The sequence below is a fragment of the Pelobates fuscus genome, chromosome 12 (assembly GCF_036172605.1).
Source record: "Pelobates fuscus isolate aPelFus1 chromosome 12, aPelFus1.pri, whole genome shotgun sequence".
NCBI lineage: Eukaryota > Metazoa > Chordata > Amphibia > Anura > Pelobatidae > Pelobates > Pelobates fuscus.
The window spans coordinates 65,545,400-65,571,564 of NC_086328.1; the positions used below are offsets into that span (position 1 = coordinate 65,545,400).

The 26,165-nt window shown below is 39.3% G+C and overlaps 1 protein-coding gene across 2 annotated transcripts in view; it reads left to right on the top strand.

The window, feature by feature from the left end:
* The window catches only part of SIPA1 (signal-induced proliferation-associated 1), a 59,787-nt gene extending 35,666 nt beyond the window's left edge, over nt 1-24,121 (top strand). For both annotated transcript variants that reach the window (XM_063437806.1, XM_063437805.1), the window contains exons 8-15: nt 4,600-4,874; nt 4,962-5,129; nt 16,714-16,777; nt 17,872-17,983; nt 22,046-22,144; nt 22,839-22,899; nt 22,991-23,057; nt 23,265-24,121. In XM_063437806.1, coding sequence (XP_063293876.1) covers nt 4,600-4,874; nt 4,962-5,129; nt 16,714-16,777; nt 17,872-17,983; nt 22,046-22,144; nt 22,839-22,899; nt 22,991-23,057; nt 23,265-23,432 — 1,014 coding nt within the window. In that variant the 3' untranslated portion in view covers nt 23,433-24,121. The remainder of the gene's footprint in view (nt 1-4,599; nt 4,875-4,961; nt 5,130-16,713; nt 16,778-17,871; nt 17,984-22,045; nt 22,145-22,838; nt 22,900-22,990; nt 23,058-23,264) is intronic.
* The last annotated feature ends 2,044 nt before the right edge of the window (nt 24,122-26,165 follow it).

Here is a 26,165-nt window from a genome sequence, read left to right on the forward strand (position 1 = left end):
AAGGAGCTACTTTATTATTAACTTTGCCTCTGTGCACCTGCATGTGGAGTCAGGAGAAACATAATGTGATCTGTCCGCCTATAAATATTCAGCCTTTCTGGAGGTATGCAGGATGTTTGTTGCAGCATTTGATCTACTTCCTGCATGTTGTCTGAATTGCATTAGGGCAGTAGGCTGACAGCAGTTTTCTACAGCCTCTGCAGAGCTTTAAACTGGTGCAATGCATGTTTTCATCCTTGATAGGCACATACACCAACCCTGCAGCCACTGTTATTAAACTGCTGCTATCAAATAGCACCAAGGATCCTGACTCTTATACGAGCTGGATTTCAATTTATCATTGGCTAGTTGGTGAGTTTAAATTTTGAGTCTCGATAACCCTTTCAGAACGAATATTAGTACAATCATGATAACATATTTGCTAAACCGTAGTCCTAATGGAATTAAATGATGATCTTTTATGGTAACCATTGAGACTGTTCTTGCTCTCAGTAAGGCTTATAATATACAGTATATTTTACTATAAATGTAAATGGAGAAGGCATAGGTTTGAAATACATAAAGGTTTATGAATATCAAAAAATATGAAAAAGTATAAGAGTAGAATAGGCAATAATTACAGAGCAGTATTGCCAGAGAGCAATGTGAATTTAAGATTATGAATCGCAGATTCTTGAGAATTATTTAACAAATGCAAAGTAAAAATATGATCAGGAAACAATGGGTAGCATTGGGACAATAGTGTGATATGTGAGTATTACCAAAACGAATACAGGGTTTTTATGCAATAATATTTAGTTTCATTTTCTGCACATGGAAACATTGAAATAGAGTCTGTGTGTAATATTGCCTGGCACAGTGCCTATTCAGCCAGTAGCTGCTAATGCTCCCCCCCCCCCCCCCCACATCGTGAGTGCAGGAAGGGGTATGGTTAGATTATTAGTCACGCCAGAGCTATGGAACTGATATGATTGAACGGTAGAACTGTATACATTGCAAGCATGAGGGTTTCAAGTACAGGGAAGTGGTTAGAGGTTATCGCTTCATGAGGTTAGAAATCTATTTAGAATGATTTCAGAAAGCGAATAGTAAAGTCTCAGAAGCTCAATTTTTATTAGAATCATTTAATTTTTATTTTTATTGACTAAAAGCCACACAATTTGGCTTTTCTTGAACATGGAGGGTTTCTCTATCAGGGTTCAAGTCTCTCAGGACATTACAGCCCGGCACTTTATGAAAAGCTATTGATCATGATTTAGGGCCTTATCCTGTAGTCTAAAAAAATGGATGTGGTAAGTGTTTGTCTTTTCATGGGGAATGATGCTGCACAGAGAGCATCTCTGTGCAACCTCCTAACATATTAGCTGCTATAAGAAGGCAGAAACCCCTGCATTACAGTAGATCATGTAATGTATTTTACATAAGTGATAATGCAATTACCACATCAATACAACACCCAATGTGACACTTGTGTGGGTATACTTCCCAATAATTGCGTCTAATGGTAACAGCAAGGTTCTTTCTTTGAAATAAATGTAGAGCTGTGCCAGGCTCTATATGATCAACGTTGGGGTGCCAGTAACTGTCTTCGAAAATACTCCAAAAGCAGAATCTAGGTAACAGTAGAAAATGTATTAAAACGATAATAGTAAAATAAAATAAAAGTAGGACATATGTAAGCAGTGTGTAAAGAGATAATAATATACACTACCGCAAAATATATATAGTAAGTCCTTATAAAAAGTCCAAATGTTTTTTTATTGCATATTAGGTAAACGTGTCCTGGTACATAGACATTTAAATAAAATAAAAGCACATTCAATCTAGAATGTAAGTTTGAGCAGGATCCTTACCACCCTCAGTTTTTTTTTATTTTTTTACACATTCTGATAGTAATGTCATATTATGTTAGTAGATGTTTGAAGTCCAATTAGTTTGAAGTAATGATTCTATGGAAGGCAGTGGAGAAACGCTGCTTTTCTATCTCCCTTCTGTTATATGACCAACAAATTGTGACCACCATTTGCAGAATGCAGTTGGTACTAATAGGTAGTAACAGTCACAAATTGAAATACAGGTTATAAATATGAATGAGACAGGTCAGCATTATATTTTCATAATTATGACTAGCATTTCAATTTGCAATCTACCATTAGTACATATCCCCCTTCTGCAAATACTTGTAATAAGCATCCGAATGCACGCACTTAATTAATTAACAAGCACAATTATCAGCAGCGACCTTGACGTTCTTTATTTGACCTTAGATAGGACTATGCAGAAAGATACCTTTATCATCACCAAGCATTCAATATGACAGTTCACAACATGAATGATATTCTGTTAACATTGATTGAGCCTGTGTGATTCTCGGTTACCTCAGTCCTGGCTGGCTGAAAACACAGTCCCGTCATTTTGCTACAAATTAGTTAAAAAAAAAAAAAAAAAAAAAAAAAAAGGCACACAGACATAGGATGATTAGACAGGCATAGTATTAGATCGATCTATTTGAGTTGTTGTTTGTTCTCAGTATTCTCTTGTGCTCTTTTTGGATTGAAAATTAGTATTATTATAATTACTAGCATTTATGTATCTTCAAACATAATCCGCAGTGATTTACAATTGTAGAATGGGGTAATTGAGAACAAGTAATTGATGTATAAATATTTACTGAAACAAGAAGTGAGGAAAGCCTCACTCAAACGAGCTTACAAACTGTGAAGCTAGTAAAAGTGGTGTGTGGCTTTGCAGGCGAAGGAACATAGGAGGGCAATTGTAGTGAGAGGAGCATCACCCAGGAAGATGGTAAGCTTTTGAAAGAGGTTTGTTTTTAGTGACTTCTTAAAGGACTGAAGGCTAGGAGACAGTCTCATGGCACAAGGTAGAAAATTCCCAAAAAATGAAGCAGACCTTTAAAAGTCATGCAGATAAGAGTTGTCAGGAAATGGTTGTGCGCAGACCGAAAGTGACAAAAAAAGTTGTATTTGTTGTGTAAAGACGATAATTAGTGGGGCAGTGGAGTGAGTCAGGGCTTTGCAGGGTAGTGTTTGTACTGGATCCTGAAGAGTACAGGAAGTCAATGTAAAGTGCTCAACACAGAGTTGAGGTGTGGGAGTGGCGGTCAGTCAGGAAGATGAGCCTGGGACCAGAATTTATTACAGACTGAAGAGGGGCATTGTGGGTATTTGAAAAGCCGATGAGTGAGTTTTAATAGTCAACTTGGGAAATTATGAGTATATGAACAAGTGCTTTCGTTAGAATTTGAGTTTAAAAAAAGAGTGAATGCGGGCAACATTTTTGAGGTGGAAGTTACAGGATTTGGAGACAAACTGGACGTGGGAAGAAAAGCTAACACCAGAGTTGGAAATAACTCCAAGTCAGCGAGTTTGAGGGGTTAGGGTAATAGATAGGAGATAGATGGAGGAGGAATACTAATGGGGGGCCGGGGAATGGAAATACAATTAGAAATGATAGAAAGGCAGTTTGTGACATGTTCTGGGAGGGCAGATGAGAGGTACATCTGAGTATTGTCAGAGGGTAATGAAATCCAAATGAGTTAATAAGGCAGCTGCTATTCATGTGCCACACAATCAAATTGTGTGATTTGAGAAGTTTAATATGCACTATATATTTCAAATGACATCAAATACTGCACAGTATGGGATCCAGGCATGTACAACTTGGCAGATGTTGCCTTTAGCCCTGCGGCATCGGTAAAACACTGTGACAGCTTGTATCAGTGACCAGAACAAACTCAGATGCAGTGTTGCTGAGCTTACAAATTCCTGAGCCACCCAGCAATACCCCAGTACATGTCACAATCAACAAGGTAAAGGGACATTTGATATTAAGAAATACACCCCTATTGCTAAGAGAGTGTAAGTGTCGAGGTGGTACATCCACTATCCCAAAGGGGTTAAAACTACTATTGTTATGCTTTAAATATTGCCGGTTTCTTTTTTCAGTTATTATTGATAACAATTGTGAGACAGTCAAGGCACAGCCTGGAATAAAATGTAAATTTCCTGTCATCCCATTATAATATCTATTTAAACACACATGCGTATGCACAACATTCTAGGTGTACATACAAATGAGGGATTAATGTTAACTCCTCCGGCTGAGAAGCATCAGTATCATGTGAGCTTCTGAAAGATCATAAGATGTAGATACTCTGTTTTATCAGCTACAAAAAGGCTCTATTCATGGTAAATGATTAGTAGAATGTTTTACATAAGCTTTACATGTGTTATCACTTACACCTATGGTTTTTAACCCTTGGGTCTGGATCTCTATTTTATATCACATAACAGTATTAACAGTTGTAAAAGGGATTACAAAGGTCTGTTAAAACTGAAGAATAGGCTGTCAAACTGCTGCCATGTATGCATTTGGGTCCTGTCAAAGAAAGTTGAGAATCACTGACTTACATTTAACAACTTGTAAATAGAGGCATCAAACCATGTTACAAGTTACTTTCCAGTGGTACTTGTTTCTTACAGCTCTTTGGAATTGAACATGTGTATGGTAGAAGATTAAATGATAAACTCTTACATTTGTAATTAAATTCCAATCCTTTATCTTACCATTCTATTTTAGGTAGTTTCTGGTGGCTGTGAGACACGAGAGATTTCGCTTCTGAGGAATGGTCTCGGACAGCTTGGATTTATTGCAGATTCTGGTGGCTTTGTTACAGAAGTGGAGAGATTCAGCATGGCAGAAACGGTGGGACTCAGCCCTGGAACACGCTTAGTAGCAGTCTGTGGTCAGCCCTTTTGCTCTCTTACACCTGATGATGTGCGTTCTCTCTTCCTAAGTGCCAGGAAGGTGACAGTCACCACTCTGCCACCAGATGAGTCAGGAAAGCCACGCAGGTAAGGTTAGAGAACATGTAACAGGCAGTTGGCTTGTAGGGAAGTTAAGAGAGTAGCTTAAATGCTCTCTTGCTTGTTACCCCACAGGTGCTATTCTGAATTGTATGTGAGATCACTGCAGGAGAAAAGAGTTCTGAAAACCTCACGAGGAGGTGAAGATGAGGAGGAGACAATGGATAGAAAAGCTGAGCCTCCATCTGAGACTCAGAGCCTTCTCCGCACTTTGTCTGTACAAGAGGAGAGGACAGAGTTCAGGTAAAACCATACCTAGCTGTTGAGATGTCCACACTTCATGTTGCTTAATGATGAAATGGTTGTTTTTCATATATCATTCTGTTTTAGATACACTTATAAAATTCAGTTTTAGACAGGGTAAGAAAGTATTCTGTTAGTTGTAAATTGTAATTGTTGTCTTCAGAATAGGGGGGAACCACATGAAATAGGACTGTATTAGAAAACATCACATGCAGATGTGAATTTTAGGAACTCAGACTTAGTTATTCAGTAAAAGTTAGCTAAACAAATCCCATTTGCAAAAGAGACCAAAATAGTTATTTTTCCCTAAATGTTGTTTTCTAATTTAGTTTGCCAAAATTCATGCATGTTATCTGGCATTTGTTTTGCGGCATGCCATTTCTGATTATTGTATGTGTCTTACTAACTTACTGTCATGATATTATTTCAACATTTGATTGGGCCACTATTGCAAATGACTGTGAAAGCCAAACCAATACCATTAGCAACAGTTGAAGCAAGACTAATCTTAATATAAAGCCAAACCATATCTAAGTCGTGTCTTAGTATTAAAAGTGAACTTGCAAGAATAAAGTCCCTCCTATAAAATAAAGCCAAGTTTAAGGTGAACTGAGTGTCATTTAAAAAGTTATGAAAATTACGCCTCAAGACAAGCTTATGTGCAACTCAAACAATAACAAAGCAACCCCAGACAATTATTTTAGCATGTGAGTTCTACAATGCCCTTATGGGTGGAATCAATCTTATAGGCAAATTGTATAGGTTCTCTCTGTAATGGAACAAGTGAGCTAAAACGTAGATAAGAACCGAGTGAAGAGTTACTGAAAGGCCAGCTTTTGCAGGCAGTTTTTGTTTGTTCGCTTTGTTCTCGTGAACTCAATTTTAGCATATATGCATATGATTATAGTCTCCCTAAAGCAAAAGGGTAATTTACACATAAACCCTTGCTGAGACCAAAGAGAGGTATCAGCTGGAGCTCACTGATAAGGTCAAAATCTATCTGTAATTGCGGTATCTCTTCTGCATGCTCAAGAGTACAGCAGTGACGTTGGCTCCTGGCGCTGAAGCGCCAAGAGCAGAAGAGGACAGTCCAAAAGGAGATGGAGGCGCCCGCAAGGGACAGGTTAAGGTAAGTAAATCTCACCTTTCCCTGCCCCCACCCCCCACTGGCTACCGGACTACCTGCGGCGATGTCACTGTCAGGGGTCTTTGCGAATTATGGAAAGTCCCCAGATGGTGACAGTGCTGCTTTACGAAGGGAAGGATAATTCTGCTACAGTATCAGCCAATAATTGAGATGTTTATTGCTGATGACAGGGATTTGAGTCATAAGGCAACCAGTATTGTTTTGACATTAGACAAAAGATGCAGAAAGGAGAGTCCAAAATGATAACTCTACTTTAGAAATACACAGTGAATAAAACTAAACCTGAGAATGATAGGAGTCCTGAAATAGCTGATGTTTGCTGTGAATTTGGTGATATTTTGTTGTTAATTGTCACACGTTGCATCAAAAAGGGTAAAGGTTATGGAGATGGTGCTTGAGTATGTGTTAGTGAGAATATACCTGCCTGCAACAATGGCAGCATTAAGAAAAAGTCATGTTTCTGAGATTGATCGTATTGCTGCACCAGTAAGTGTGCACGCGTGCATGTGTGTATGTATTACGGTTTCAACAGATTCCAGGAAGGACATTTAAAATCTCTGTCCAGAAGACAGAAGAGTGCAATTCTGGAAACAACTAAAATAGTGTACAAAACCCTTGGACTCCCATACCTAAATAAAAAAAAATTCTGGACAGATTCTTTAAGTGTCCCACCTGGAATCTGCCACAAGCCACTCTCCCTGAGGGCTCCTGTCACCACTGGGACAACTATGGCCTTCACTTTCCACATTCTTTCTAGCTCCTCTTTCAGCCCTTGGTATTTGTCCACCTCGTATGTTCCTTCTTCTTGCTGTTGTGGTCACTGGGTATTGCCACATCCACCACCATTGCAGTCTTCCATTACTTATCAACCCCAAAAATGTATGGTAGATTGGCCAGTATTCACTTGTCTGTGTGGTCCCACATATTATCCCTTCCATTTTCAGCTCCCATTTGTGGCACTTCCTATCTGGCAGGTCAAGCCCATATTCTGTGCATATGTTTTGGTACATATTTGTGGCAACTTGGTTGGGCCTCCAGGGCACACTGTCCCTGCTAATGCCATGACTATTACATGCATCTTGGCATGAAAGACAGGGAATAAAAAATACTTAAATAGTTAGCAGTTTTCGTGAGCAGACTTTATTGGTTAGAGCTTTATACTATATTTACAAAAAAAACACTGAGTGCATAGGCATCTGCTTTGAAATATTGCCCCTGTATTTTGCCCACCCTGCCTAGTTACACCTTAGTTGGTCTATTTTAGAAGCATAAGCAACAAAAAAAAATGTAGGGGAGGCAAGCACTTAGCAGGACAACAGGACCAGCAGGCAAGATATAGGACAAAGAGCCGTGCAGCGCACAAATGTAATATGGGAAGAAGAGAGACTGAGCACAATGTCAAAGGAGGGGGAACTAAACAATTGAGCATAAAATATAGAGGAGAGAAAATGACCTCTAAGGGGAAGTGAAAGGACAAATAACTCAGTTATTTAAACAAATACTAAAACGTAATTAATACTTATTTGACAATTTAATTTAGGTTTGACTATATTGTGTTGGAGTCTGCAGATGCCAATAACATGGCAGTTCTTCACCCTCTATGGATGATGAGTGGTGACACAAGGGCTTCAGTGCACATATAACATTTATGCTAGTATTTCTGTATTTACTTGGTTGCTTCTGCCTTATAACACTAATATGGAAATCTTCCTGTGGAGGGCATGAAATGTCTGATGGAAAATAATATATTTAAAATATTTTTCTTTGATTCCTAATCAGAGCATTTATTTCTCTGTTTTGTTAATACAGTGTTTATGCCCATTGCATAAGAGGTAGTAAATTGCATGCCAGTGTTGAACAAGGGAATGCCCCAATATGTTTTTATATGAATTACAGTGTACTTTTTTTTATTAGGAAAGTGATAGTATTCATTGCAAATATGGAAAAAGTGAACCCAAGCTGTGGGGCAGCTTCAGGAGCACAGGAGTTGGGTGCTGCAGGGATGATTCTAACCAATATGGCAGATTTAAAAATTCAACTTTATTATGGGCACCATAACAACTGTATGGTCCCAGACAAATATATACATATAGAGAAAGGAAACTTAATATCCCACAACCACTATGAACCAAACGGGGAAAGCAAAAATGTATAAAAAGTTGTACCTATGAGATGGCTATAGAAACCTGTGGAGGCTAGCCCTGCTGTATACTGCTTGTGAGTGGAGAAAGACTGAGAATGTATACGCAGAGGCTAGGTAACAGGTATTGTACAGTGCAGACTAATGCTCTTAGTGGCAGCTGACCTCTACGACAGGGATAAGTGAGTGAAAACAGCTCTAGAATGACAGGAACAGGTTGAACCACACGGTTCAGACCAAATGATGGATTACTGTGAGTCAATAATAGAGTACACTCAATCCTGTCTATAAAGGAATCGAATGTTGCCTTGGAAAGAGGCTATACTCCGTACTGGGATTACTCAAAAGCATATGCACCGCTGGTGATGGCACAATCTATCAAACAGGGAGAGTGCCTAGCGGTGACAGACTGTGAGGAGGTGGAGGGGGTTGTAACTCGCTTAGTAACAAGGCTTCTAATCGGTGCCAATAGTTAAGGAGCCCCCCCAGACAGACAGTCTGGCTATAGAGCTTGCCGGTATAACAGCCTATACCCCTTAAGAGGGGGATCCCAGTGGGCCAGTACCTTAGACTCAGGAGAAACTGTTCATCCATTGAGGATTTCAAACTTAAAGCTACTGAACTGAGACACAGATTCAAACAAAAAGGATATCCCAATAGATGTCTCAAACATGCCTATCAGAGGGCTCTGAGCAGTACACGTGATGACCTATTAGCAGACAAGCCTGACCAGGACCCTCAGAAACTTATCAGATGCATAGCAAGCTACGACGCCGGTTGGAACGAAGTCAAAAAGGTCATGGGCCGCTTCTGGCCCCTGTTAACTCAGGACCCGCATTTGAAGGACGTTATTTCCAGCAAAGTATCGGTCACAGCCAGGAGAGGCAGGAATATGAAGGAGATACTGGTACCCAGTCACTTCACCGCACCTAAGAAAAAGAAAAACACTACCTGGCTCAATATACATGGCACATACCAGTGCGGCAAATGTGTTGCATGCTTACACATAGCCAAGGGGTCCAAAACTATCATGGACTCGACCAATACTATCGCTATCCCCATAAAACAATTTTTTAATTGCAACACCTCCGGGATAGTATACTTATTGACGTGCAAATGTGGCTTAAAATACGTGGGCAAAACCATACGCCCATTCAAAAGACGTATTATGGAGCATGTCCACTCCGTTACCTCCAGCAAAGACACACCAGTAGCTAGACATATCAGAATGCATCACATGGATACTCCCAAATGCATTAAGTTCGCTGGCATCGAGAGAATCCAACTGGGTAAAAGAGGTGGGGACCTAGATATGACCCTCAGAAGGAGGGAGTGCTATTGGATCTACAAACTGGACACATTATCACCTAAAGGCCTAAATGAAGGTTTCACCTTCACCCCGTTCATTGACTCCTGATTCCCTAGCACCTCGTGTATATATGTATATAGATATGTAGTATTTTTCGATTCACACCATTGGCCCTCCTAAATAATTATTTCATGCTTTTCGTACTAATAGAGCATTCCATCATGTACTTGCAGCTCCCTTTCTGTCACACTGAATCTTTCCAACCACGGCAGAGACTGTAAATAAGTCAATCACTAGATATTCATTGGGCATCCCTCCACCCCAGGGACCACTTATCTTCCCTGACATCAGAGTACGCCCGAAGGATATACCCATGGGCATCACTACACCCCCTCCTTCGGTGGTCCCAAGCCAGGCACTTATAGCTGCTCTTACAGCCTCCTCAATGACCATGGCTCAGGATCCGTCAGGATCCGACGATAACCAATCTGGACCGACCATTTACAGTATGCATTCTGCCAACACGGATGGACAGTGTGACAGTACTTCCCCCCCCCCCCCCCCCCCCCCGCTCACAACAAGTGGGCGGACTAAACGAGGAGTGACAGCGTATACAGCCAATCACAGTCGGACACCAGGAGGCAGTACACGCCCAACGTCCTGATTGGCTGGAAAAGCCGCCTAGATCGGCTTTAAAACGCTGTAAGCAGCAGTACATACCTCACCTTTGACAAAGGCGCTGTAGCAGCGCCGAAACGGACGTTAGGTCGCCAATTTCTTTATTTTAAACTACACGATTTGATGTGATCACCAGGGGAAACAACTTTAGCACCTACTGAGCTAGCAAGTAGCTCTTTAGCTACTCTATTCACTTCAGTGCAGAATCTTTTTTTACTCCTTACAGGTGAATTACTTTAGCTCCTCTCCACTAGTAGGAGAGAGGCTTCTCCAGCTGTTGACATCAAGCAAAGACAACCAGTGGGTTAGTGTGGAGACGGCGTTACTACACTTACCTGTAGCATACTTACGTTTAAGAGTGTGGACACATCTGTGTCTCCCTACACACATCGGGCTATCTCCGTCTAGGAGAGTCTGTCTCGTCCAGCTGTTACACTGGCAAGCAGCTGACACAAAGCAAAGACAGCAAGCGGGTTACTGGGAGACAGGCTATACTGCACCCAATGGTAGCGTCTTTACGTTCCAAGTGTGGATACATTTGTGTCTCCCTACCCATATTGTTTCCTCTCCACACATAGGAGAGCCTGCTCCGTCCAGCTGTTATACCGGCAAGCTCTATAGCCAGACTGTCTGTCTGGGGGGGCTCCTTAACTATTGGCACCGATTAGAAGCCTTGTTACTAAGCGAGTTACAACCCCCTCCACCTCCTCACAGTCTGTCACCGCTAGGCACTCTCCCTGTTTGATAGATTGTGCCATCACCAGCGGTGCATATGCTTTTGAGTAATCCCAGTACGGAGTATAGCCTCTTTCCAAGGCAACATTCGATTCCTTTATAGACAGGATTGAGTGTACTCTATTATTGACTCACAGTAATCCATCATTTGGTCTGAACCGTGTGGTTCAACCTGTTCCTGTCATTCTAGAGCTGTTTTCACTCACTTATCCCTGTCGTAGAGGTCAGCTGCCACTAAGAGCATTAGTCTGCACTGTACAATACCTGTTACCTAGCCTCTGCGTATACATTCTCAGTCTTTCTCCACTCACAAGCAGTATACAGCAGGGCTAGCCTCCACAGGTTTCTATAGCCATCTCATAGGTACAACTTTTTATACATTTTTGCTTTCCCCGTTTGGTTCATAGTGGTTGTGGGATATTAAGTTTCCTTTCTCTATATGTATATATTTGTCTGGGACCATACAGTTGTTATGGTGCCCATAATAAAGTTGAATTTTTAAATCTGCCATATTGGTTAGAATCATCCCTGCAGCACCCAACTCCTGTGCTCCTGAAGCTGCCCCACAGCTTGGGTTCACTTTTTCTCTATTTTGTACACATACAAGGGTTATGCCCTCCTGGGTCTGCAGACACACTCTAGTTCCCACCCACTGGGAACACTTGCACTAACGTGCCATTTCCTTTCATTGCAAATATACCAAGTGAAAAAGGCTACTATTTCACAATTTTAAAATTGTCTACGGGAAAGAGACACTTTACATCTAGTAAAAAACAAACAGAAAAAACTGTCTGCAAGACTTAGATTGGATCCTAATTTTAGTTGATTCACATATGTGCTAATAATCAGTCGAGGAAAGAAAATAGAATAATGAATCGGTCAACAAACTGATTGTACAACTGGATATATCATAATAGCATAAGAACACATGTTTAACCCCTTAAGGACACATGACATGTGTGACATGTCATGATTCCCTTTTATTCCAGAAGTTTGGTCCTTAAGGGGTTAAACGTATAATTCACCGCCGCCCAACAATTATATATAGAAATGAGAGAGGGGCAGAGAGATAGTGGCACATGGAGTCTGCTAATCTGATCAAAGTAAGGCGAGGTGTCCCATTCTGGCGTCCAGACATTCTAGCAAAGATGGAGTGAATCATGAAGTTGAGTGTTGAGTTGTCCCATGGCTCTGTGAGAATGCAATGGATTTAAAACTGCAAAGTTAATGAAGCTTGGTCCAGGTGATGGGCCAACGCCCATCTGACTGTAAGTGCCTTTTTGGCAATGAGCTTGTTTTCATGCTTTCAATACATCTGGAGAGTAATTATGTCCAAGATTTGAGAGTGATTGAGCAAGATCTAGATTTAAAATGAACATTTTAGTGTTAGCAATATAAAGATGTATTACTAATGTGTTCCTCAGCCCTGTGCCCCCCCTCCCCGGCATTGTAAAGGGTTAAATAACCCTTTATCCACTTACACCTCCAACAACGCCAACTGATGGGGAACCTAATGCACATGTGCCGCAAGCGCATTAGGATTTTCCCGTAGGAAAGCATGGTCTCAGTTTTCCTGTGGGGTTTTCCTTGACACTACATGTCCTAATACAGAGTATAAGGAAGCCCAGTGTATATTCAGAGTCAAACTCTGTGAAACTTTAGGAAGCGCCTCTAGTGGCTATTTGGTAGATAGCCACTAGAGGCAGTCTTCCTACTGCAAGTTAAACAATGCAATTTCTCTAAAACTGCAATGTTTTACATTATAGGGCTAAGGGGGCATGGACACTCCACACATATGCAATGGTTTGGGTGCCTATAGTGTCCCTTTAAGCAGTGTTATTTACTAAAGTGAAAATTGCCAAGAATTAAAGTGAATTTCACAATTCAGTCCACCATGGAAGATTTAGAAAAAAATCTCCAAATCAATTCATGTTGGCTGTCTTGACCTTACAATTGAAATCCTGTATGGTACTAGTTTAGCTACTTTGGCTTTGACCCTTTAATTCACGTTGAACTCCTGACTGTTCCCACTTAAGTGAATAACTCTGTAAGAGTGTCATAAGTGAGATAAAACTCATTTGAGATACCAGATTACATATAAAACATATGTTTTTGGACACTAAGAGGTGTAATTGTGCGGAGATGCAGATTAGTAACAGGTTCAGACCCGAGTACAAGTGTTTTTTATGAAACGCAACACCATTTGCTATTTACTAAATGGAGTTGCAGATGCAGAAACTGAAAATAAGCCCTTTTGCTGGTGTAAAGCAAGACCTATAAAACTTACGTGTAATCCAGTGCTGATGCACACTCCTCGCAGCAGCTGATCCTCTTCCAATGAAATTATCAGTTCTGATACTTTTGTCCAGTCGGATGCTTCTTATAGAGAAGTATTGAATTCAGAGAAGCACTATCCATGTTTAGTGTAGTCTACTGTTTCTGCTGATGTTAAACGGGAGGTCATTTAAGGAGAAAGTAAGAATAATGGCCCTCTGTTCGACAGCCACGAGAGACATGTTTTTAACTAAATATACACGGCTACTTCCTTGTCTCTTTAAATCAGTTATTTGTATTCCTTATCAATACGCTCTTCAATGAGTAGATCTGCATTTTCTCAAACACAAAACAACAGTTACAGTAACAATGACATAAGCTAAACAAATTGGAGAAGTACAACAGTTTCATTTTAGAATTTTTCCAAATTAATCATGAAACAGATGATTGTATTAACATTGATGTATCCCTATTCTGCACATGCTATATAGAAGTGTGACCATTGCTGGGATGATAAGAGATTCCTGCAGATTTAAATAAAAACAGTGAAGTAATTCTATACATTTGTGGATTCCCATACACCATTCTTTGGTAGCAAAGGTTTAAGCATTCTCCCAACCAACATTTAGATCATGGGTAGTCAACCTGGTTTCTACTGTCCACTAGTGGGCGCATTGGGATTTCAAATGGGCAGTGGTGGGTCCTGCAAAAAACAGCCTCATGGCCGTGGACCAAGGTCAGGAGGGGAGATCCTTTCATCTTCCCTACTGACCCATGCAAAGCCAGCCTTGCTGAAAGTCCTATCGGGCTGGTGAGGAGATCAAAGATCTCCCTCACTGGCCTGCTGGCACGGAGTTCCAGCAGAGGGAGGGAAGGGCTGTGTAACGCACTTACACTATAAAATTAGTTACTGTGGCACTGGTGGGCCGAAAGGAAATTGTTCTTACCATCAAAGATACAGTGAGCGGTAGGTATTAAAAAGGTTGACTACCCCTGTTTTAGATAGATACACTGAACAAAATTATAAACGCAACACTTGTTTTTGCCCCCATTTTTCATGAGCTGAACGCAAAGATCTAAGACTTTCTATGTGCACAAAGGCCTATTTCTCTCAAATATTGTTCACAACTCTGTCTAAATCTGTGTAAGTGAGCACTTCAACTTTGCCGAGATAATCCATCCACCTCACAGGTGTGGCATATCAAGATGCTATTTAAACAGCATGATTGTTGCAAATATGTGCCTTAGGCTGGCCACAATAAAAGGCCACTCTAAAATGTGCAGTTTTCCTGTATTGGGAGAGGGGTTGGGGAAGAGAGGGGGTGGGGGGGGGGGGGTCTGAAAACCAGTCAGTATCTGGTGTGACCACCATTTGCCTCACGCAGTGCAAAAGGTCTCCTTTGCATAGAGTGTATCAGGTTGTTGATTGTGGCCTGTGGAATGTTGGTCCACTCCTCTTCAATGGCTGTTCTAAGTTGCTCGATATTGGCAGGACCTGGAACACGCTGTCGTATACGCCGATCCAGAGCATCCCAAACATGCTCAATGGGTGACATGACTGGTGAGTATGCTGGCCATACAAGAACTGGGTAGTTTTCAGCTTCTAGGAATTGTGTACACATATTTGCAAAATGGGGCCGTGCATTATCATGCTGCAACATGAGGTGATGGTCGTGGATGAATGGCACAATAGTGGGCCTCGGGATCTTGTCACGGTATCTCAGTGCATTCAAAATGCCATCAATACAATGCACCTGTGTCCCTTGTCGATAACATATGCCTGCCCATACCATAACCCCACCGCCATCATAGGCCCCTCGATCCCCATCAGCATTGACATCAGCAAACCGCGCACCAACACGATGCCATACACGCTGTCTGTCATCTGCCCTGTACAGTGAAAGCCGTAATTCATATGTGAAGAGAACACCTCTACAAAGTGCCAGACGCCATCGAATGTGAGCATTTGCACACTTAAGTCGGTTACGACGACGAACTGCAGACAGGTCGAGACCCTGATGAGGATGATGAGCATGCAGATGAGCTTCCCTGAGACGGTTTCTGACAGTTTGTGCAGACATTCTTTGGTTATGCAAACCGATTGTTGCAGCAGCAGCTGTCAGGGTGGTTGGTCTTGGAGGTGGAGATGCTGGATGTGGAAGTCCTGGGCTGGTGTGGTTACACGTGGTCTGTGTTTGTGAGGGCGGTTGGATGCACTGCCAAATTCTCTGAAACACCTTTGGAGATGGCTTATGGTAGAGAAATGAACATTCAATTCATGGGCTACTGCTCTGGTGGACATTCCTGCAGTCAGCATGCCAGCATGTCAGCACACTTCCTCAAAACTTGCAACATCTGTATCATTGTGCGGTGTGATAAAACTGCACATTTTAGAGTGGCCGTTTATTGTGGCCAGCCTAAGACACACCTTTGCAATAATCATGCTGTCTAATCAGCGTCTTGATATGCCACACCTGTGAGGTGGATGGATTATCTCAGCAAAGGAGAGGTGCTCACTAACACAGATTTGTGAAAATTTGACAGGAATAGGCCTTGTGTACATAAAAAAAAAATAAAAAATAAAGTCTTAGATCAAAAGTGTTGCGTTTATAATTTTGTTCAGTGCAGATCAGATAATCTTTCCAATATTTTCTTCAATGGATGTAAGGCTGCTCTATAGGGCTCTATTCATACCTTTGTTTAATATTGCAAATACGAAGATCTCTAAAGATGTTGCCAGAATGTTCCGCAGGCAGTAGATGACTCTTGATCACACCCATTTGTTTGCTGAACGGCTTGTTAGAAGACAAAGTTTGTCTTGTTTTGTTTATTCTTTTCACTTCAATTTATGTGCAGGTTCTATAGCTTGTACCTTTAATACATCTGCATATTTAAAGATATCCATGTTAGTATTAACTTATTGCAGTACACTTAAGTTTGAAGTGTGTATGCATTTAGAAAGATTTCAGGAGAGGAAGTTGCAGTTCAGCTGATACATTTAAAATGATTGAGTCGCTGCATATTAAATAAATTTACAGAAATATAGATTTTGCTTTTCGATTCACACACACACCTTCTTTCTCGTGTCTAATTTACTACTCCCTGGATCCATATAATGCAATTCATCTACCCCCATATTTCATTCTTCTTGCATAGCATTCTTTACCTAGCTTTGAATCCACCAATAATACCCAATGATAATGCAATAGTGAATTTTCTTATTTTACTTCCACAATTCAATTCCTTTGATTTTTATTATTACTGTTTACAATCTTCTGTGTTAATGCTCATATTTTCTCAGGTATGAAAATGATCTGGCTCCTCCTGATATTATTCCTCAGCCAGACCCTGCAGGAGAAGAAATGGTGAGATATGTAGATAATTCTTTGTTTCTTTTGAAAACACATTTGTATAGGGTTGATCATTTAACACATGCATTAGAGTCCTGTAGAATGTAACGTCCTTAAATTTGTCTTTAGCAAGGCCTTGCATGGTACTTCAAGTTGAACAATTAAGAGATATTTAAATAGGTACGTAAAAGTAACAATCAGCCTGTTTGCCTTTTTTTTGCCAAATTAACTAAAGTAATTTCAAGGCTCAGAGACATTACACATTTCAATTCTATGATGTCATCTGATTGCTTGTTAGTGTTTGGAGACAATCAAAATCCAACTAGAGATATAACTACTGTCTCTTTAATCTATGTTATCAGATGGAGCTTTTAATTTGCTATTAGATGTGAGCAACTGTAACAATACAAATGTGTAATATATATATATATTATATATTTACACTAATCATTTCACTGTATATTGATTCTTATTTAGTGTGCTATTAGAATGATATTTTATTTTCATGGTCGACAGGAGAGATGTTCCATTAGATTCCTAGACTATTTCTTACTTAAAGGAAAACTCCAAGCACCCCAACCACAACAGCGCACTGTAGTGCTTATGGTGCCAGGAGTGCCTTGGCGCCCTTACGGAGGTAAATAGTCAAACCGTTTTGAGATGGTTTAACAACGTACCCGGGGACCACTGGTCAGTTTCCCGTGGATCCAGTTTATGCCTGCACTGCAGGGCCATCTCATTGGCGCATCAGCTAAGTTCTCTCAGCAAATCAGATAAATCCTGCTCTGCAGAAAGTTGTTAGTTACTCTGAAAAGGAACCTGAGCACTCCTGGCACCATAATCACGACAACATGGTGTAGTGGTTATGCAATTGGCGTGTTCCTTTAAACTCTTTTCTACACTATATTAATTGATTACTGACTTCCCTGTAAACCTCTCAACTGTTTTTTGTTTTTTTTTATAAGATGCTTATTAAAAATGCATAATATCCAGCAGCATTACATGTTCACTTTGCTGCTTTAACAGAATCTCATATTACTGTGTATTGACTCTAGACACCGTATTATTAGACTTATTCTGTACACGCTGCCTCTGCTTTTGTCTCTTAGAATATGGATGACACTGCTTGCCCCCATGAAGATGACATATTTGAATCAGATGACTTAATTCAGGAAGAAAATCTGTCAACTATGTCCTCTTTTCAGGAACCCATCCAGAACAGTATGTGTTTTTTTTTTTTTTTTTAAATCTCTGTCCTATTCCAGTCTCTCCGTTTTGCCCTTAATAATACTCAATCAGGATTATTTACTAAAGTGAAAATTCTAAGTGTATTTCAGATTTAAGGCCGAACTAAAAACATAAGTGACTTAAAGACTTTTTCCAGTTCAGCTAATTTGACCACACATTTGAAATTCTCACTTTAGTGAATACTACAGAAGGTATTGCAAGTAGCTCCATATAGCATCAAGAGATGAAATGATATTGATTGAGTGTTTTGACTCCCCTTGCTTTCTCACTGTCATCTGATACACTGGTATATAACTGATCATATGACTCATTCAGTTCCTGATACTTTTTTGTGGTATAGTGCAATGAAACATGTCTACTCGAGTCTTTAGTATGTAACCACTGAACATGAAAAATAGTAAGTGTGTTATGGTAGCAGAAGTGAAATTTTTTCATCTAACTTTTTTTAACAAAACCTTTGATACTGACTTGTTCGCTACAGGAAATGCAAGGTGTAGAAAACACTTTTAGTAGCTGGTGCCAGAGATGGGAATTTTATTTGTTGGAAAGGGTGGTCTTTCCAAGTGCTGACACGCCTTTGTCTATGGCTTAAATATTTATATCATTGTTATGCATTTAATATAAAGGAGGGGCTTATTACTGTATAACAGCAAAGAGAACACACAGGTTACCTCAATAACTTGCAGAGAGATGTACAGCTTTCAGATAGAATAATAGTACACAACCAGCTGTATTGTGTATATGGAGAAATTAAAAATGATTGTTATGCCTCACCTGCATATCACCTTGGAAAGTCCACCCTGGACACAGAAATCATGTTTCCACAACTGTCACAGAATTTCCAGCTCGACATGCAGATAAGTACAGATAGGCGTACGGTTTCCAATGGAATAGACAAAGTTTTGCACACAGGGCCATAGCAGATTAGCAACTGCAACCACCAGAGCATCCACAATCCCCAACCAATGCACACAGCAGGAAAACCCGTGCAGGCCGGGATTTGAAGCATTTGGTCAGGATATCAGCCGTCCCTGAAATTCAGTCTGGACCAAATTTCCAGAAATTCAGGGCCTCAATTGCAAAATCCAGACATTGTTAAATTGCAAGAACAATATCCTAATTTTTTAGTCTGAATGGCAGAATTCAGAGAGTCTAGTGAATGACCCCGTGTATGTGTTTATTGTGTCTGCAATTAGTGGAGAATCCTCAGTGAGCTTTGTCCGGAAGCAGAAACAGAGCAGTGTCAGAAACGCAAAGAGAATATGAAACCCTATCATATTCCATGTGTGTCTCCATCACTGCACTTCTTCTGCAGAGAAGGTTGGAGACAAAAAGATTTGGGTGTGATGCATAACAATATTTTTTTTAAATTTGCATCAACTTCTGCATTGTTTATTGTGTGGCCTCACCACAACCAATTTCTGCAATCGATCTTTGTAGCAAAGACATGATTTTAATAGGAAATGTAGCAAGGGAATGAAATAAAAAAATAAAAAACACAACACACCCTAGATGCCATTGTGTGTCGTAATGGTGTTGTGAAAGGATTATTTGAAAATAATATGTGTTCCAAAAAGCAGATGTCTTCTCATGTATAGAAAAAGCAACAGTATTATAATAGAAAAATATTGTGCTTTTCTTAAACAATATATGCTAGCCTTGATATAATAGATTTAAGTCAGATTTGCTTTCTTAAAAATCTTGATATTGCAAAGATATAAAAGAAATGTAAGGTTTACTACTTAAAGGAGCACTTTATTGTTAGAGTTTAATCCTGCCTATTAGTTTATTGCCTACTTAGACAGGCCACCCTGTAAGAGTAAAATATTTTTCTCGCCTTTAATCCCATGATGTGACATTCTCAACACAGCTGCTGCTTATTCTTGATGAACTAAGCCAATCCAATGCGTCTTTATGGTGAGTGTTTAGACTGAAGACACAGAATGTCAGTCTTCCAATGATTGCATGGTCATAGCCTCTAGTGGCTGAGTAACCAAGATATCCTTACAGACAAATGTAAGCATTGCCTTTTCAGAGAAAGTACAGTGTTTACATTTGTGAGACGGTGACAAGCTCTCTACACCATAACCACTGCCCTACTATTACCACAACACTCAGTGTCAACAATACTTATATAACTTCTTAATGCTGACAAAATTTAAAAGCCTCACAGACCAAACTGTGCTCACTAGTTGATAGGTTCTGTGACAGGTTTTGAAAATGGAAATGACGAGCTTACCAAAATTTTGGCAGCTGAAACACTGCCTATTTGTGGAAAACAAAGATGTGTTACACCCTACTGGCATGTTCCAAACCACATGTGTATATATAATAAATTTTATATATATATATATATATATATATATATATATATATATATATATATATATATATATAAATGTATCCATCTATAAACACCCACAGTGAACAAAAATAAATTTAAGTTTCATTATAGATTTAAAAAAGTATATTTTCATTACCGATTGCTGCATTACCTTGAAATGACTTAGGATTAGTGGTACTGCTCTGTAAACTTATAATTCACTGAATTGACTCAGAATGCAGTCCATGCATGTGCAGCATCTCCCCGGAGGATAGATTTCAGCCCAAGTTGTGCATGCAGGAACTTGCCAGCATTTTGGACCTAGCCTCTGTTTTTGGATGAAAGCAATCTGAGTGACTCTGAGACAGGAGAGCAGGCTTAGGATACCCAGGATCAATTCCCCTCTGGGGTGGCCATGCCTAGCCTGGATGGCACGGGGAGAACCGTGACAATATGTTTACGCTATAATCCCACAAGGAAGATAAAATACGCTCTTTGATTTGTTGTCTGTGGAACTCCTTTGCCACCTGTTTGTTTTGTTTAGTGTATAAAGATTATCCAGACATTGCATCTCTTTCTCGCTGTTCTTTGTGTAAATAAGTGAACTTAAAGGGTTGTATTCCTGACACTATAGTCCTGGTATGGCTCCACTTGCCATGCTTTTAAAATGTGATTTTACTCACCTTTTCTCCTATGCCGCATCTGAAATCTTTATGATTGATCTCAGCCAATCCAATGTTTTCCCATAGCAAAGCATTGGTAGTCTATTGAACATGCACGGCAAAATGCCATGCTGCACCAGTCAGCATCTCCTCACAGAGGTGCGTTAAATCATGCAGTGTGGAGACACTGATAGGAAGCACCTCTAGTGGCCATCTGAGTGACTGTCACTAGAGGTGTTACAAGGAACCAGCATTTACATTGAAAAGACTGCAGGCACAGGCTATAGACACCTGAACCACTACATTAAGCTGAAGTGGTTCTGGTTACTATAAGGTCCATTTAAACAAGCTTGAAACCTGAGTGGAGACTCATCAATGGGCAAGATAATTGAGTTGTTGTTTGTTCTCATATTCTCCATTATGGTATATTATTATATTTACTTTTGCTCCCAGGTTTATTTTAATCTGAATCAGAGTATATCAGGATATTTTGTCTGTTCAAACCACTACTAAACAGTGAACTCGGGTGAAAGTTTAGCAACATTTGGGAATTCTTATGATAAAGTAAATGAGACAGTTATACAGTTGTAAAGATTTTTCTTATAGTGATTTTAACTATAACTTTAAGGGAGTTTGTTAACACTAACTTATTTAACTTTCCCCTCTACACTTAGTTCTCATAACTTATTCTCTTATCCAAAACACTGCTGGAACCTCTAACCCAGCTGCTTTTAAACAAACCTAAAAACATTATGTTTCATCATAGCTTGTCTCTGTTTCAATGTCCACTGTAAACATGATGTACTACACCAATTTTGAGTTCCAAATATCCTCAGTCTCATTGGAATTATTATTCTCACCCTGCATTTTGTGTACTGTATCTCATATGTCCATATTCTTCCAAAATACTTGTAGAGAAGCTCCAGTGTCATAATTTTCTTTTTTTTATTCATTCAAGGCCAGAATCTTATTTTTGTATCTGTCTCCAACTACCCTTTCTGTCTCAGATGTCTATAGTCATATGTATGGTGTCATCTGTCTTCCTTTCAGCGCTGTCCACGGGTCAGGCATCTATTGATGATGAATGGCAGAGCATCTCAGACCTCACTCTGGCATGTAACAGCATTTTGGAAGCCATGTCTAAAGAAGGTGACCAAAACACAATTATCTAAGTTACTAAACAGGCAGGGAATTTGCTGCATGCAGTTGGCCAGTATTAAGCTGCCTTACAGATTCATGTGAGATTGCAAAGACCATATTTTCAGTCTGAAAGAATCCAGTATCTGAAACTAGGAAACTGACCAAGAAGAACTAGCTATAAATCCCCTAGCCATTTAAAGTCTAGTGTGTCTCTCATTGCAGGAACGCTGATAAGTCATTAGCCTGTGACTCAAAAAAGCATATAATATTTTTTCACAATTTTAAATACCCGTTAAAAAGTGGCTTTTTTAAAATATTTTTATATATCACTGTTAAGAAGGTATAACATGCATGCCCAGAAAAATAAGCAACTTCATATAAAATGAATAGGGAAAGGGAGAAGGAGAGGACAGAAAGACTGGAAAGAGAGAGAAAAAAAGATAGAATATCAGTTCTACGATACATAAGACACTACACCAGTAATGGCTAGCTCTAGAACCCAGTTGTTTGTGAGTTGTATTTCTGATTATGCTCAGCCAGCATGTAGATCATGTTAGCCATGATTGCGCTAGAGTCTTAGACCTCTGTAAACATACTTAATAAACTACCACGTATTGCAAGTACAGTAAAATATAATTTAACTGTTAGGATGTGTATATATTCTAGATATTGTTTAACATAATTTCTGTTTTGCGCCCCAAAGGTCAAGGGTCAGAGGACACAACTGATTTAGGAGCTCACAATTCTCTCCCAGCACAACCAGGGTAAGAGAAACAGTTGCGGTACCTCACTGTGTAAATCCCTGTAAATGTTGTCTATCCATGCAATTAAATGGGTTTTACTTTCTCTGTATAGAAATCTTACTGATAAAGTCACAGAGCTGGAGCTAAAGCTGAAGAGACTGCAGGAGGATTTAAAAAAGGTGAGAAAAATGACAATACGTTAGAGAAAGAAATGCTTAGGAGGAAATACATAAAAATATGGTAATAAAACAAATGTAACAAAATAGCCAAAGAAAGAGGAAAAACCTTTCTAAATTGAAAGAAATCAACAAAAGAGTGAGAGCTAGGACATAGGTAAAAAAAATTCTTGTGTTAATATAATGTACAGTTAAATCCTTCTTGTTTAGGAACAGGAAGGTAGGGCTCAGCTGCAAGCGGAGGTGCTGAGTCTGAAGAGGACACAAGAAGAGGCATTCACTGGAACAATGCCCCGTGGGGGTGGGGCCAAAATGCTTAAAGGTGGAGCCAATAACTGTGAAGGATCTGCCAATGACTGCACAGAAGACAAAGACTGAATGGGTCGAGGGATAAGGGAGGGAACCGATCATTAAAGCACCAGAAAAGTAATTATTTTGAAAAGATACTTTAAGAGGAAAAGACTGAGTTTTATGTGGCAATATGAAAGTTTGGTCAGATAATATGTGGTCAGGCCTGCAAAAATAGGAAGGAAAATTAAGAAAGTCTGTGGAGTACTAGATTATGAAAGTTAAACCAGTGTGTCGAAAAAAAACTTTTGTGTTTAGGAGCCATACATATTTCAGGGAACGATGATGTAGTGAGAAGAGGCAAAATGTAAATAGGTCCATTTAAAATGACAGAATGCTCTTGCATTGGAGTGAACGACTGGAGAGTAAAGGATCTTAACGGTAAATGTAGAATTAAGTGTTTTTAAAACAGTATTCAAGGACTGATGGGAACAAATAATTTTCCACAGAGGGCAGTATTTTTATGCCCGCTAATAATTCAGGGAGGGGTTAAAAAAAACTGTGAAGGGGGTTGACAAAGTGACGCTGTGTAGGTGAGATGATAACAGAGTTTCGCACTGCATGGGATAGGATGTTAGGGTTCTGTTTTGGAGGGGATTGATCAAAGGAAGTATGCCATAAGGTGAATAGCTATGTATATATGAATGTCTTCCGGCGATCATCTTTGAAATTCTTGCCATTGTGAATGTACACCTGGGGTAATAAAGGGGTAAAATCTATGCATTGTTTTTGTTGTTCTGTTTTTTTAAGAATAGTAGATATGTAAATAAGGCCATTTATTAAACATAAAGTTCTCAAGATATAGTGGAAGACACCAGAGGGTCCACCTTCACTTGCATAATTTATTAAATTATAATTTAACAATGGACTGACCCATGGCAGGTAAGTTTAAAATATATGGATCACCTAGCTAGTTTGGAACGGCTTTATGTCAATTCTAATATCACCTAGGATTAACCCTTAACGAACTGAAGATTGCCATTCCATTATGGGGACAAAATTAATGTTGTCACTTGTGAAACAAATAAATAAACAATTAATAAAACCACCAGGAGTTGTCGGTCTGTTAGAACATCTTTCCACAGAAAGAAAACTATGGGAATGGAACAAAACACATTCAGTGTGCTTTGTGAAGCCCAGACTGATATGAAAAGATACAGCATTATTGCCTGACCAAGGTCCAAGCCAATTTGCACAGAAAACAACAATTTTCAAAACACCTAAATTGAACAATCACAACCTGGCTAATACGGACTTATCCCTCTCAGCACTACTGCAAAGAGCATTACAAGCACAACAAGATAGTAGCACACATAGTTTTCGTATTCGCTAAATGAACATCTGAGATCTGAAGAGTGGGGCACACATGTAGCAAGGGAAGATCATATGAGGTGTCTTCTGTCAGCCGTTTGCTAACTGTGAAGGGATGATATATTGGGGCTGGTGCTGTGGACTCTATAAGTTTAGGTGACAATGCCACAACCCCCAATATACAGAACCTGGATGTGTCTTTGGAGGTCACTGAAATTTCTCACTAAAAAAGCCTAATGGGGTAAAGTATTGGGAATATTACAGTTCCTGACCTGTTTATTAATCTTTTACCCCTGCCCTGTGAGTTATAGAAGGTAATACAAAGAACATCTAGGTTTTACCAAGTTGCTAGGCAGTTGAATTTGTTTTTGAAGAAATTGCACCACATTAGGACCTCCCCAGTTGACACTTCTCATCTGAACTACTAATGCTGTTAGAAGTTTTTAAGCAGCAATGCAGGATTTAGCTCATTGGTACCATAACCAATAAGCCAAGAGCAGCAGTGGTTTGGAGTCTTCCTTTAATTCACAAACAATATTGGAGTTTAGTGAGTAATCATGATTATCTTATCTTGCAACAAAGTTTTTTTTTTTTTATATTTATCATATTTATTCAAGAAATTTCAACAAAAACATAAAATCACATTTGTTTATACCAAATAGCCTCATCGCTCCGAGTGTATCATGCTTAAAACAATAAATGATAATATCATATATTAATATATTCATACAATATAAGTGATGATAGCTAACAAAATATTCAAAAAAAATTAAATAAACGTTAAACAATAACAATAATAAGACAAAACAAAACATAACAAAAAAAAAAAGGGGAAGGGGAAGGCCTCTAGTCTGAAGATAGAGTTAGTTCATACTTGAATGTTTGGAAGTCCAAAGGGACCAAACCTTTTCATTTTTCCTAGGCTTTTTCCTAAAAACATAACTCGTCTCCATTTTATACTGAAATTCAATTTGAGCCATAATTTCTATCCATCCAGGAGGTATAGGGGATTTCCAACATCTAGCAATATTGATTTTAACTGCAGAGAAGATATGGGTCAAAAGTCTACTTAAATTGTTATCCTGTGTAGGTAGACCGATATTAAATAGAAACATTTGTGGACTGATTTCATTTATATCATGGTATAAGGATTTTACCAAATCGAATAGCTGTGTTTTCAAATTGTTTAGTCTAGGGCATTCCCACCATATATGGTATATTGTGCCGTCCTCCAATCCACATCTCCAGCAGATTTTACTATGAATAGGGTCGATCTTATGCATTCTAGTTGGAACAAAGTACCATCTATAGATTAATTTAAGATGAGTTTCCAATAGTGATACATTATGGATAGATTGTTTTACTAATTGAGTACCTCTAGTCCACTCTACAAAAGGTATAGATCTACCAATATCAGTTTCCCATTTAGTAAAGGAAGAGATTTGAGGATCA